The 15,987-nt window shown below is 45.0% G+C and overlaps 1 protein-coding gene across 1 annotated transcript in view; it reads left to right on the top strand.

Moving 5' to 3' along the window:
• Nucleotides 1-15,987, top strand: part of TTC12 (tetratricopeptide repeat domain 12) — a 186,269-nt gene that overhangs the window by 99,117 nt on the left and 71,165 nt on the right. Inside the window, 1 exon segment of the mRNA XM_089673107.1 lies at nt 13,883-14,070. Coding sequence (XP_089529233.1) covers nt 13,883-14,070 — 188 coding nt within the window.

Consider the following 15,987-nt stretch of genomic DNA (forward strand, 5'->3'; position numbering starts at 1 on the left):
CCACAATTTGACCTTCTAGCTATTACACCCAGGATGCTACTCTGCATTCCTCACTAACAATCAGGGCTTTAGCTCCCCCAGCTAAACTAGGAGGGTGCTACATTTGGATTGAGGAAATAAACACAGAAAACACACAGGCTCCATGGAAATACAGCACTTGGAACTCATGCCCACAACATCATTTAGATGTGTTTCACTGAATATATGACCACATATTAACTTGAGGTAATGATGCAGAAGTGATATTTATTAGCAAATAATCTCACATGATTGCTTAAAGACTAAGTCTACCTTTAAAAAAATAATACATGCACATACTGTATATTTGCAGAAAAAAATGCATTTATTATTTTTTGCAAATCAGTCTGCAAAACACTGCAAATGTGATCAGTGGATTGCAGGGATTCTGGGAGTCCTGCAGACTGTTCCTCCAGCTTTATGTCCATACCAAGGTATGGACTGCCAGTTAAAGAGCCGGAGGAAGTATCAATGGACTACCATTGCTGTGATCACTAAACAGTGTTCCATTGAGAACTACAAGTCCATGTGTTGTGGTGGCAGACAAGACTTGTAGTTCATTCGCTCACAGATCTCACAGAACCCCACACAGTCACTCAAGTTTCAAAAGTGACAATGACTGCAGAACAGAGAAACCCCCGAATACTGTCACATGGGGGGTGGTTTGGGTGTTAGGGGGGCCTTTTTGCACCATGTTTGCACTCTAAATACAGGCGTAACATGGTGCAAAGGATGTTATTCTTTAATGCCCCAATTATTTGTCATTGATCACTAAAAGATGCTGCGGCATATTTTTTTGTGTAGTTTTCTCCATTTTTTATTTTACCTGTTTAGTAATCAATTACTATTCCTAGTGATGGTTAGCGATTTTGGCAGCAAGATTGAGATATTAAAATCTCCTGTATACCTGTATAGCTCTAGCCCAGGGGTACTGAATTCAAATTTATGGAGGTCCAGTCAGGAAAATATTCTTCCAACAGAGGTCCAGATTGCATGCTTGTGCCATGACTCAGATCCTTGAGATCACAACCCACTGCTCCTCTTAGGTTCGCATCTCTGTAGCTGGAGAACATGCGCAAAATTGAACTTGTTCCCAACCAACAGAGAAATGTGCTGCACTTTAGATGTGCAGGGCTGCCATTAATTCCTTAAAGCACCCCCACACATCATCACCTATGGCAAATTTTCATAATCCCCAAGCAGCTTGGTGCAGCACAATAAGAAAAAAAATAGATCAGGCATTTCTTCCCTGCCTTTCTATTGGGTAGGGCAGCCCATTAAAATGAATGGGCTGCCCAACCTACGACGTGTGTGCGCATATGTGCATACACATATCTGAGCTGAGCCTCATATCACAGCTAGTTCCGCTCTTTACATCACAGTTCCCTCCCTTTCACATCAAAGTCCCTCTTTACATTACTGGCCTCAGCCCCCATTACTGTCCTTAGGCCCCCCAACATTACTGTCCTCAGCTCCCATTACTGTCCTCAGACCCCATCATATTACTGTCCTCAGCCTCCATTACTGTACTCAGCCCACCCTTACATTACTGTTCTCAGCCCCCCTTACATTACAGTCCTCAGTCCCCCCATTACTGTCCACATCCCCCCTCACATTACTGTTCTCAGCCCCCCATTACTGTCCTCAGCCCCCCTCACATTACAGTCCTCAGTCCCCCCCATTACTTTCCTCAACCCCCCTCACATTACTGTCCTCAGTCCCTCATTAATGTCCTCAGCCCCCTCAAATTACTGTCCTCAGCCCCTTCATTACTGTCCTCATCCCCTTTATAACTGTCCTCAGCCCCCCTCACAATACTGTCCTCAGCCCCCATTACTGTCCTCAGCCCCCTCAAATTACTGTCCTCAGCCCCCTCACATTACTGTCCTCTGCCCCCCATTAATGTCCTCTGCCCCCTTACATTACTGTATTCCGCCTGCCTCACATTACAGTTGTCAACCCCCCAATAATGTTCTCAGACCCCCTCATATTACTGTCCTCAACCCCCAATACTGTTCTCAGCCCCCAATTACTGTCCTCAGCCCCATCACATTACTGTCCTCAGCCTCCCATTACTGTCCTCGGCCCCCCATTAATGTCCTTAGCCCTCCTCACATTACTGTCCTCTGTCCACCTCACATTACAGTCCTCATCCCCACATTACTGTCCTTTGCCCCCCATTCATTTCCTTAGCCCTCCTTACATTACTGTCCTCTGTCCACCTCACATTATAGCCCCACCATAACATTACAGACTTCACCCTTCATTACTGTCCTCAGCCACCCTCACATTACTGTCCTCAGCCCCCTTTTACAATGCAGTCCTCGGCCCCACATTAATGTCCTTAGCCCCCCTCACATTACTGTCCTCAGTCCACCTCACATTACAGTCCTCGTCCCCACATTACTGTCCCCAGCCCCCCTCATATTACTGTCCTCAGTCCTCCATTACTGTCCTAAGTCCCATCACATTATGGTGCTCGACTCCCCATTAATGTCCTTAGCCCCCCATTTCACATTACTGTCATCAGCCCCCATTACTGTTCTCAGCCCCCCCCCATATTACAGTCTTCGGCCCCTCACTAATGTCCTTAGCTCCCCTAACATTACTGTCCTTAGCCCCCCTCATGATATAGTCCTCATCTCCCCCATTACTGTTATCATCCTCCCTCACATTACTGTTGTAAGCCCTCCATTACTGTCCCCACCCCCACCCTCACATTACAGTGTTCACCCCTCATTAATGTCCTCAGCCCCCCTCCCATTACTGTCCTCAAGTCCCTCACATTACAGTCTTCGGCCCCCCATTAATGTGCTTAGCCCCTCTCACATTAGTGCCCTCAGCTCACCTCACATCACATTACTGTCCTTATTCCCCCCTTACTGTCCTCAGCCCCCCCCCTTACTGTCCTCAGTCCCCTCACATTACAGTCCCCAGCCCCCCCTCATATTACTGTCCTCATCCCCCATTACTGTCCTCAACCCCCCCTCACATTACTGTCCTCAGCCTCCCTTACGTTACTGTCCTCAGTCCCCCTCATATTACTGTTCTCAGCCTCCCTTACATTACTGTCTTCATCCCCCTCGCATTACTGTCCTCAGCCCCCCTTACATTACTGTCCTCAGCCCCCCTTACATTACTGTCCTCAATCCCCCTCATATTACTGTCCTCAGCCCCCTTTTACAATGCAGTCCTCGGCCCCACATTAATGTCCTTAGCCCCCCTCACATTACTGTCCTCAGTCCACCTCACATTACAGTCCTCGTCCCCACATTACTGTCCCCAGCCCCCCTCATATTACTGTCCTCAGTCCTCCATTACTGTCCTAAGTCCCATCACATTATGGTGCTCGACTCCCCATTAATGTCCTTAGCCCCCCATTTCACATTACTGTCATCAGCCCCCATTACTGTTCTCAGCCCCCCCCCCATATTACAGTCTTCGGCCCCTCACTAATGTCCTTAGCTCCCCTAACATTACTGTCCTTAGCCCCCCTCATGATATAGTCCTCATCTCCCCCATTACTGTTATCATCCTCCCTCACATTACTGATGTAAGCCCCCCATTACTGTCCCCACCCCCACCCTCACATTACAGTGTTCACCCCTCATTAATGTCCTCAGCCCCCCTCCCATTACTGTCCTCAAGTCCCTCACATTACAGTCTTCGGCCCCCCATTAATGTGCTTAGCCCCTCTCACATTAGTGCCCTCAGCTCACCTCACATCACATTACTGTCCTTATTCCCCCCTTACTGTCCTCAGCCCCCCCCTTACTGTCCTCAGTCCCCTCACATTACAGTCCCCAGCCCCCCCTCATATTACTGTCCTCATCCCCCATTACTGTCCTCAACCCCCCCTCACATTACTGTCCTCAGCCTCCCTTACGTTACTGTCCTCAGTCCCCCTCATATTACTGTTCTCAGCCTCCCTTACATTACTGTCTTCATCCCCCTCGCATTACTGTCCTCAGCCCCCCTTACATTACTGTCCTCAGCCCCCCTTACATTACTGTCCTCAATCCCCCTCATATTACTGTCCTCAGCTCCCCTTACATTACTGTCCTCAGCCCCCCTCACATTACTATCCCAAGCCCCCCTTACATTACTGTCCTCAGTCCCCTCACATTACAGTCCTCAGCCCCCCCCTCACATTACTGTCCTCATCCCCATTACTGTCCTCAACCCCCCCTCACATTACTGTCCTCAACCTCCCTTACATTATGTCCTCAGTCCCCCTCATATTACTGTCCTCAGCCCCCTTACATTACTGTCCTCAGTCCCCTCACATTACTGTCCACATCCCCATTACTGTCCTCAACCCCCCCTCACATTACTGTCCTCAACCTCCCTTACATTACTGTCCTCAGTCCCCCTCATATTACTGTCCTCAGCCCCCTTATATTACTGTCCTCAGTCCCCTCACATTACAGTCCTCAGCCACCCCTCACATTACTGTCCTCATCTCCACTACTGTCCTCAACCCCCCTCACATTACTGTTCTCAGCTCACATCACATTACAGTCCTCATCCCCCCTTACTGTCCTCAGTCTCTACACATTACTATCCTCATCCCCCATTACTGTCCTCAACTCCCCCCCCCCCTGAAATTACTGTCCTCAACCCCCCCTCACATTACTGTCCTCAGCCCCCCTTACATTACTGTCCTCAATCCCCCTCATATTACTGTCCTCAGCTCCCCTTACATTACTGTCCTCAGCCCCCCTCACATTACTATCCTAAGCCCCCCTTACATTACTGTCCTCAGTCCCCTCACATTACAGTCCTCAGCCCCCCCCCCCCTCACATTACTGTCCTCATTCCCATTACTGTCCTCAACCCCCCCTCACATTACTGTCCTCAACCTCCCTTACATTACTGTCCTCAGTCCCCCTCATATTACTGTCCTCAGCCCCCTTACATTACTGTCCTCAGTCCCCTCACATTACTGTCCACATCCCCATTACTGTCCTCAACCCCCCCTCACATTACTGTCCTCAACCTCCCTTACATTACTGTCCTCAGTCCCCCTCATATTACTGTCCTCAGCCCCCTTATATTACTGTCCTCAGTCCCCTCACATTACAGTCCTCAGCCACCCCTCACATTACTGTCCTCATCCCCACTACTGTCCTCAACCCCCCTCACATTACTGTTCTCAGCTCACATCACATTACAGTCCTCATCCCCCCTTACTGTCCTCAGTCTCTACACATTACTGTCCTCATCCCCCATTACTGTCCTCAACTCCCCCCCCCCCTGAAATTACTGTCCACAACCCTCCCTGAAATTACTGTCCTCAGCCTCCCTTACATTACTGTCCTCAGTCCCCCTCACATTACTGTCCTCAGTCCCCCTCACATTACTGTCCTCAGCCCCCCTCACATTACTGTCCTCAGCCCCCCTTACATTACTGTCCTCAGCCCCCCTCACATTACTGTCCTCAGTCCCCCTCATATTACTGTCCTCAGCCCCCCTTACATTACTGTCCTCAGCCCCCCTCACATTACTGTCCTCATCCCCCCTTACATTACTGCCCTCAGCCCTCCCTCACATTACTGTCCTCAGTTCCCCTCATATTACTGTCCTCAGTCCCCCTCACATTACTGTCCTCAGCCCCCCTTACATTACTGTCCTCATCCCCCCTTACATTACTGCCCTCAGCCCTCCCTCACATTACTGTCCTCAGTTCCCCTCATATTACTGTCCTCAGTCCTCCTCTCATTACTGTCCTTAGTCCCCCTCACATTTCTGTCCTCAGCCCCCCTTACATTACTGTCTTCAGCCCCCCTTACATTACTACCCCTTACATTACTGTCCTCAGCCTCCCTTAAATTACTGTCCTCAGCCCCCCTCACGTTACTGTCCTCAGCCCCCATTAATGTCTTTCTTCACATTCCCCCTTCTCTTCCCCCCTCCTGTTCTACCTTGCACAGGACAGCGGGAGACACAGGGAGTCTGGACATAGGGCAGGAGCTGCTGGTGATTGGTTACTAGGACTGCTTTAGCAACTAATCAGCTACTTTATAACTCAGGAAGCAATCCCTCCATCCTGAACTGTCCTGCCTCCTGCTGTGGGCTACTAGGTGATGGTTGCAGGGCACAACAGAATTCTAGATGGCAGGACAGTGGTGGTCTGGGCTGGACAGTGAGTCGGTCTGCATGCAGCCTGTGGTCCGCCATTTAGTGATGCCTGCTCTAGGCTAATTAGGTAACTGCAAGCAAGTGGTTAACACTCTCAGTATCAAGAGATTTATCTCACCCATTATGCTCTAGCCTAACATCTAATATAATCTATTTTCTTCTTCTAAAATATTAAAGGCAGGAGAAAAGCCATTTCAATTAGTGATCTCTTGATCTCTAAAATTATGTATAATTCTTTCTGTGTTTCCATTAGTTCATAGTCCTTACAGTGTGCAAGGTGCAATCAGCTATGTGCTACTCCAGCAGCAGGATTCTTGCCATTAAGATAGAGTTTTATGAAACCAAGTAAGGAGACCACCTGCTTGTATCAAATGAAAAGCTTTAATAAAGGCTGGAGGAAGTGAATAGAAAAATATACGTTTCCTTTAGAAGTTTGAACTCAAGCAGTGATTTCCCATGATACAGAGAAGTGCAATAGTTGTAGGCTTTGACATAACTCTGTGTGGACACTGCTGTAAGCTGTGTTCTCTAAAGCTGGCCATAGATGGTTTGAATCTCGGCTGGTTCAGCAGGGACTGGCTGAGAATTGATCCATGTATGGGGAGGCTGATTGTACCCAAGTCGATCTATAGATCAACTTGGGTACAACCAACATGTTGTATTAATACATGTGAATATTGCTAGCAATTAGCAATAATCACTGTGTTCTCCTGGCAGGGACGGCTCCCCGTGCCCCCCCAGGAGAACACAATAGTCAGTGTTGATGCAGGAATCCGTCCTGTGGAACTATGGAATTTTATTGCCTGCGACCCATGGTTGCGGTAAAGAAAATCACATTATCTGCTACCACCTCCCCCTCACTCCCCCTCTCTGTTGGGGTCCCTCAAGGCTCCGTCCTCGGGCCCCTTCTCTTCTCCATCTACACCTCCTCCCTTGGCCAACTCATACACTCTCACGGCTTCAACTACCACCTCTATGCCGACAACACACAAATCTATCTCTCAACCCCCCACCTCACCCCGTCAGTCTCTGCCCGAATCACACACCTACTGAGCGACATATCAGACTGGATGTCGCTCCACTTCCTTAAACTGAACCTCTCCAAGACCGAGTTTCTTGTCTTCCCCTCAGCCCGGACACCACCCCCCATTGACTTCTCTATCATGTCCAACAACACCACCATCAAACCCGCCCCGCAGGCCAGAGTACTTGGTGTCATTCTGGACTCCAACCTATCCTTCCAGCCCCAAGTCCAATCTTTAACAAGCTTGTGCAGACTCCACCTCCGCAACATCGCCAAAATACGCACGTTCCTAACCCCAGAAACCACTAAGCAGCTCATCCACTCCCTCATCATATCACGACTCGATTACTGCAACTCCCTCCTCACTGGCCTGCCTCGTCACAGGCTATCCCTGCTTCAGTCAATCCTGAATACGGCTGCCAGACTTATTCACCTTTCCAACCGCTCCATCTCCGCCACCCCCCTCTGGCAATCCCTCCACTGGCTTCCGATTGTGCAACGGATGAAATTCAAAATCCTAACACTGACGTACAAAGCCGTCCACCACACTGCCCCGAACTACATCACCGACCTAATATCCAAGTACCACCGAACACGCACACTCCGCTCCTCACAAGACCTCCCTCTCTCTAATTCCCTGGTCTCCTCCTCCCATGCCCGCCTCCAGGACTTCTCCAGGGTGTCACCCATCCTCTGGAACTCCCTGCCCCAACCCATCAGATTATCACCTACTCTCCTCTCCTTTAGGCACACCCTGAAAACCCATCTCTTCAGAGAAGCCTACCCCACCCCCTGCTAACTTGCCGACCTCCTCCACTCTTCCTACCACTCCTTCCCCCACAGCTTTCTCCTCCTGTGCCACCATCCCCTCCCTCCTAGATTGTTAGCTCGAAAGAGCAGGGCCCTCGATCCCCTCATGTTTTGCATTGTATTGTTATTGTTCTGTCACATGTTCTGCCCCCCTTTGTAATGTACAGTGCTGAGCGAACTATCGGCGCTTTATAAATACTGTATAATAATAATAATCTATGGCCTGCCTAAGCTGTTAGCACACTTGAATGCTTCAGTGCAATTATAAACAGTCTTTGGTGTCAATCATAATACATACTGCTTAAAGTGACACTAAATGCTGATTAAAAAAAATATATATTCAAGCACATATTCTTAAAGTGATTGTAATGTAAAGCATGACAAACGTGATACTTACCTGCTCTGTAAAATGGTTTTGCACAGAGTGGTCCCGATCCTACTCTTCTGGGGCCCCCCGCTGGCACTCCTGGCTCTTCCTTTTCTCCTTGTGCCACTAAAGGGAGCTGCTTCCTATAGTGGCACACGTGATCCAGTGAGGAGGGAAAGAAAGAGCAGCACTGCTGTTCTTGAGCACAGTGCTAGATAGAAATCGAGCTTAGGTAAGTATTTGGAGGGTCTGGAGGGGAGCTGCACATAAAAGGTTTTTTACTTTATTTCAGAGAATGCATTAAGGTACAAAAACTTGCCTTAGGGGTGTCCTCTCACCACCCTGATTTTCGCTACAGTTATTGAATATCAAGCCATCACACTTAGGTCTTACCTGAATATTCATGGGGTGTCTTGTGGCAGTCAGACTTACAAATGCTCCCTTTTTGCTGATGACCTACTCTTATTCATTACATCGCCCCTGAGCTCTTTACCTAATATAAATCAGCTTTTGACTAAGTTTGGCAGTGTTTCGGGCTTCAAAATTAATGTGCACAAATCCATGGCTTTCAATATAACTCTTCCTTTGTCCCTAATGTCCCAACTGCAGGCTGCTTTCCCATTCACTTGGGTCACTGAATATGCCCCACACCTGGGTGTAAGTCGTACTCCTTCTTTGGCTATCCTATATAGAGTAAATTATCTGACTTTGTATAAAAAATTGGAGGAGGATCTTTGAGGGTGGGCGCATCATTATCTGTCCTGGCTGGGTAAAATTATTTTTTGTTAAGATGACTTTATTACCAAGTCTACTTTAATATTTTCGCTCTTTACCCATTTTATTCATGTGGTCGGATTTGCCTGAAGTCGGTTTTCTGAATTTAGCAATGTACTATTAGGCAGCCCAATTAGTTCAATTTTCGGCGGTTTACTCCAGCAATGAGAAGCCTGAATGGATAGCTATGGAAAGAGTTGCAGTGCACTCAGTTCCTTTGGACTTTATTAAGTGACAACCTGTGAAATGCCGATCTCCTGTCCTGGCTCTAATGCTGTCCCATTCCTTGGCTGTGTGGGACAGGGTGCGGAGCAATTGTAACCTTATATCGTCCTTTTCCTGTTATCCCAACTTTTTAATCATCCTGTGCTTCCCCGAGCATTGGATCAGGAGGCTCTCCGATGGTGGCTAAATAAAAGTAATTGGCTGAAACCTGTTGACAAAACTGTGCTGTGTTCAGTCACAAAGCGGTGCTCATGCACACGTCTACAGACCCGGAAGAAGCCAGTCACGTATATATACAGTGGGGCAAAAAAGTATTTAGTCAGCCACCAATTGTGCAAGTTCTCCCACTTAAAAAGATGAGAAAGGCCTGTAATTGGCATCATAGGTAGACCTCAACTATGAGAGACATAGTGAGAAAAAAAAATCCAGACAATCACATTGGCTGATTTGGAAAGAATTTATTTGCAAATTATGGTGGAAAATAGGTATTTGGTCACCTACAAACAAGCAAGATTTCTGGCTCTCACAGACCTGTACCTTCTTTTTTAAGAGGCTCCTCTGTCCTGCACTCATTACCTGTATCAATGGCACCTGTTTGAACTTGTTATCAGTATAAAAGACACCTGTCCACAACCTCAAACAGTCACACTCCAAACTCCACTATGGTGAAGACCAAAGAGCTGTCGAAGGACACCAGAAACAAAATTGTAGACCTGCACCAGGCTGGGAAGACTGAATCTGCAATAGGCAAGCAGCTTGGTGTGAACAAATCAACTGTGGGAGCAATAAGTAGAAAATGGAAGACATACAAGACCACTGATAATCTCCCTCGATCTGGGGCTCCACACAAGATCTCACCCCGTGGGGTCAAAATGATCACAAGAACCGTGAGAAAAAATCCAGGGACCACACGGGGGGACCTAGTGAATGACCTGCAGAGAGCTGGGACCAACGTAACAAAGGCTACCATCAGTAACACACTACACCGCCAGGGACTCCGATCCTGCAGTGCCAGACATGTCCCCCTGCTTAAGCCAGTACATGTCCGGGTCCATCTGAAGTTTGCTAGAGAGCATTTGGATGATCCAGAAGAGGATTGGGAGAAGGTCATATGGTCAGATGAAACCAAAATAGAACTGTTTGGTAGAAACACAACTCGTCGTGTATGGAGGAGAGAGAATGCTGAGTTGCATCCAAAGAACACCATACCTACTGTGAAGCATGGGGGTGGCAACATCATGCTTTGGGGCTGTTTCTCCCTGCAAAGGGACCAGGACAACTGATCCATGTACAGGACAGAATGAATGGGGCCATGTATCGTGAGATTTTGAGTGCAAACCTCCTTCCATCAGCAAGGGCATTGAAGATGAAACATGGCTGGGTCTTCCAACATGACAATGATCCCAAACATACCGCCCGGGCAACGAAGGAGTGGCTTCGTAAGAAGCATTTCAAGGTCCTGGAGTGGCCAAGCCAGTCTCCAGATCTCAACCCCATAGAAAACCTTTGCAGGGAGTTGAAAGTCCATGTTGCACAGCGACAGCCCCAAAACATCACTGCTCTAGAGGAGATCTGCATGGAGGAATGGGCCAACATACCAGCAACAGTGTGTGCCAACCTTGTGAAGACTTACAGGAAACCTTTGACCTCTGTCATTGCCAGCAAAGGATATATAACAAAGTATTGAGATGAACTTTTCATATTGACCAAATACTTATTTTCCACCATAATTTGCAAATAAATTCTTTCCAAATCAGCCAATGTGATTGTCTGGATTTGTTTTCTCATTTTGTCCCTCATAGTTGAGGTCTACCTATGATGCCAATTACAGGCCTCTCTCATCTTTTTAAGTGGGAGAACTTGCACAATTGGTGGCTGACTAAATACTTTTTTGCCCCACTGTACATGATTGAGCTTGAATGCACAGTGGCTAAATGGTTAGCACTTCCGCCTGGCAGTACTAGGGTCGTTGGTTCGAATCCTAGCCATGACACCTCCTGCCTGGAGTTTGCATGTTCTCTCTGTGCCTGTGTGGGTTTTCTCCGGGTACTCCAGTTTCCTCCCACACTCCAAAGACATGCTGGTAGGTTAATTGGCTCCTGTATAAATTTGCCCTAGTATGTGTATGTATGAATGTGAGTTAGGTTCCTTAGATTGTATGCCCCTTGAGGGTTAGGGACTGATGTAAATGTACAATATATATGTAAATCGCTGCGTAAATTGATGGCACTATATAAGTACCTGTAATAAATAAATGTGCCACCCCGTTGCAGTAAATGGACAACAGCAGGATGGCAAGTAGTTGAAGACTGGTAGGAAACAGAATTTGATTAAAATTGGGGGGAATCTTATAAATAGGCAGTACCAATTCCAGCATTTTATAGTAGCGTTGGATAGAAATGTACTGTTGATCAATACAAATGTGCAGCATTTATGTCTGTTAATGTCAGGTCATTAGTCTTAGACATTTATATATAAAATTGTATCTATGTCTAGTTCTATATAAATATCCATTTCAGGCAAGGTTTATCTTATTTAACAATAGTGAACATACACCATTGGAATTCTAAATGTATTCTGACATGAAGAGAAGCCTGAGAGATATCCATTGGTAGCTCATGCAAAGCTAAGCCTGAGGGTGTTCCATACTGTCCACCCTTATGTGTGAGCCAGTACAAGCTTGGTCAGTTAATATCTCAGGGAGAAAGAAATAAGGTCTGTTTCACAGTTATGAAAAATAGATATAAGTTGAAGCTTGATCTAACCTACCATTGTGGAATGAGTGTATATTTACTGTCTCACTGCCAGTAGTGCTCAGTATCTCAAAGACCAACTGTTATTAAAAAAAAGCTATGCAACATTTATTGATTGCTACTATTTTTCTATTAATTGTACAGTTTTGCTTAATTTCATTTTGGTTTACAAAATCTTTCTCAAAGCTTTTTCTTGTTTTTACATGATTCCTTTTTTTGGGGGGGTATTATGTAAAATAGAAAAATGTGGATTACTTGATTTTTTTTTTATTTTAAAATAGCATTCAGTAGCCTACTATTCAGCTGCATAAGGATGACAACCAGCATTATTTTTCCTTTCTTTCCCCTAAGTCTAATTCAGCCTTCCTAAACCTTTTCATCACAGAGGAACCCTTGAAATAACTTTCCTTTCTCAGGGAGCCCCTGTCAAAAATTACTATATCTACAACTCATGACACATTAGTGGGATGGCCAGTGGGAAGAATGCACCTTACACTTGTGGTCATTGAGAAGATTTACCCCCTTACATATAGCTAAACAGATCAATGAGGTCAGTGGGAACTTATCTGATAGGCAGAAATTGCTCATTGATCAAGGAAACCCTAGTTAAGAAACCCTGGCCTAATCCCTTGCAGTACTACAAGACAATTATTAGTTGTTTTTAGTTTTTAATTTTGAGAGGTAGGTAAAGATAAGGTAAAGACCCAAATCTCTCCAAAATGAAGGGAAATACCCTCTAAAGCTGGGTATACACTAGTAGAAATGTGTTCAACAATTTTCGTTGTAAGAACATTGTAGGAACATTCGTTCCCTCTACTAATCATTAGCACTTAAAATCGACATTAGTTTTGACCACAGTGACAAGAAAATTTGAAGGAGCAGAAATTTCTAACTGTGTATGTGGATTTCATTCATTAAAGTCTATTCATTTCAAAACCATATGTTAATAGAAAACAAAATCTTGAACTACTTTTGAGCAACATTTGAATAATCTGAGATTTTTCATACAAAATTTCCAAAGAAATTTCTAATACATTTTCCTAAAAATTTTCATACAAACTTTTCATCGAAATACTAGTGTATACCCAGCTTTAGACAGTTGGCAGTAGAACTAGTGTCTGCATCAGAAGATTTCCAGTCCTTTTACAGCAACAATTGTAAAGATTTGGTTTTTCGATCAGGTGACAATAACTGCAAGGGCAAACAGAGAGGGTGAATCCACCATGCCGGGATACAGACTTCATAAAGGGTTTAAGGGTCAATGCACACTGAGGTTAAAAAACGCTGCTTCTACAGGAATTTAGCATTTTTTTTTCTCCTGCCTCTAGAAGTAGTTTAATGTTATCCTATGTGTCCATGCTCATTAGGGCATATACAGGCATATTTAAAGAGGAGAATTTAGAGGCAGAAAAAAAAACATCACAAGTGTGTTTTTAAGGGAAGTTTTCTGGCAGATAAAAAGCTAAATGCTTATAAATTCACATAAACACGACATCTAGGAGTACTCATTGAAAAATGTGCCTGTGTGGGTTTCATCTGGGTACTTTGGTCTCCTCCCACACTCCAAAAACATGCTGGTAGGTTAGTTGGCTCCTGCCTAAACTAGCCCTAGTATGTGTATGTATGAATGTGAGTTAGGGACTTTAGATTGTACGCTCCTTGAGGGTTAGAGGCTTACGTGAATATCCAACATATGTAAAGAGCTGAGTAAATGGACAACGCTTTTTAAGTAACTGTGATAAATAAATTCATGAATACGTTTCCTCTGACAGAGTATTTGAATGAGGTGGACGTCTTGGAAAGAAAAGCCAAGAAAGAGCAGAAGGCCTTACAAGATCTAGAGGCTGGGGCCGAAAATACAAAATCTGTAATACAGTTACTCCAAAAACTCTCCAAAGAGGATGAAATTCAACTCTACTACTCAGGAGGAATATAGCTTCTGGCTGATGTAAAGGATTGTACGTTTTGTCTGCACTGTTATATTCAATACTCAATTTTCCAGCTTACATCAAAGATTGTTTTTGCAGTTTTATATGCTGACTCAAGTCAATGACTAGTTTCAACTTCAGCTTAAATGGTTAATTGTTTTACTAACTGTATTTGGATCCTGGAATTCTATTTTATCCTGCTCTGCAGTGAAATCCTTTCTAATAGTGTCCAATTTAGCACAAATTTCAGTATAATACAATCACCTGATGCAAACAGATGCATAACAAACATTAAAGCAGAACTCCAGTTAGATTTTTTTTTATCTTGCAGTGGTGTTGTGCCCCCGCTGCATGGATCAGCTGTTTGTTTTTTCTAGGGGTGAGGACCAAGCTCATACTCACCTGCCAATCCTACGGAAAACTGCGCTCCTCCATGGCTCCTCCATGGTCCAGTGGTAGACTGTTCCTGTCTGTGGAGTGTGCATTGAGCTTGCTGACATCATGGACAGCCCATTTACAACACCTCTGGACCACAGGGGAGCAGGAGCCTAAATGACCAGTCTTGAGCGAGGAGGATCAGTGGATCAGGTGAGTATATCTTTGGTGTCCTCTCCCCTAGAACAAAACGAGCATTTGATCCATACAGTGCCGGCACAGACCCACTGCACGGACCAAAAAAAGTTTTCCTGGATTTGTGAACATATGATATTATAGACACAATACAATAATTAGTTTCTAATGCAATTATAGCTATGCAGATACCATAACTGCTTTTGCTTACTTTCAGAAAGGATCTTTCTTACCTTTTTTAACAAGGATAAAAAAGTTCTGTCATGTGACCTTACATCTCTTCTTCCTGATTGTAGGAGCAGTGTTCCAGGACACTGTGCAGACATACAGGTTGCCAGTATTACTTAATCTGTTAAGCCTGAAGCAATAGAAAGGTTGTATTTGAGCAGGTGACATATTCAAAAGACATCCTGTGATTGGTCAGGGGGTGTGGTGGCTGAACAAACTACCCAGTACAGGCACACTGTGTGTCTGCACAGTGTCCTCTGCCTCTAAATAGTCAGCCAAAGAATGCAAATTGACCACCCTAACACAAATTGGCCTCCTGTGCTTTGTGTGGTTAGTTTAGAACAAGGAAAAAAATTTGACTAGCAGGATCAAGCAGATGCTTCAGATGGAAGATGTACTGTACATGAAATTGATGGAGACTATGGTTTATAAAAATACACATACAGTATATGAACACACACAGAAAAAAATAAATATTTAGGGTCACATACACTTTAACAACTAGCACATTAAACAAATAAAAATAACTCCATTAACCATAGCCACATTGCAGATTTGGGACAGAGTAAATAGAACAGTAATATTGGCCCCTGCAGTGTCCCCACTTGCTCCATTAGGAAGATTTCCCTGGTTTGCCCCAGGACAGGATATTTCTTTCTTTGGTACTTGTTCTGGTAGATCATAAGCTTGACAATGGCATGCAATGTCAAGCTGCAGGTTCTAAAGCGAGCAAAATCCTCTTTTCTATTAAAAGAGGTATAGACTCCAGAGAAAGAGATATCATTCTACCCCGGTACAAATCATTAGTAAGACCTCATCTGGAACAGTTCAATTTTGGGCACCAATTCACAAAAAGAACATTGGGGAACTGGAGAAAGTACAGAGAAGGGCAACCAAACTGATAAGAGGCATGGAGGAGCTCAGCTATAAAAGATTAGAGGAACTGAATTTATTCTCTCTTGAGACGAGGAGATTAAGGGGGGATATGATCTCCATGTATAATACATAAGGGGGGATATGATCACCATGTATAATACATAAGGGGGGATATGATCACCATGTATAATACATAAGGGGGGATATGATCTCCATGTATAATACATAAGGGGGGATATGATCTCCATGTATAATACATAAGGGGGGATATGA

Source organism: Staurois parvus, unplaced genomic scaffold, assembly GCF_062004578.1.
Source record: "Staurois parvus isolate SC_StPar_1 unplaced genomic scaffold, SC_StPar_1.0 ptg000135l, whole genome shotgun sequence".
Lineage (NCBI taxonomy): Eukaryota > Metazoa > Chordata > Amphibia > Anura > Ranidae > Staurois > Staurois parvus.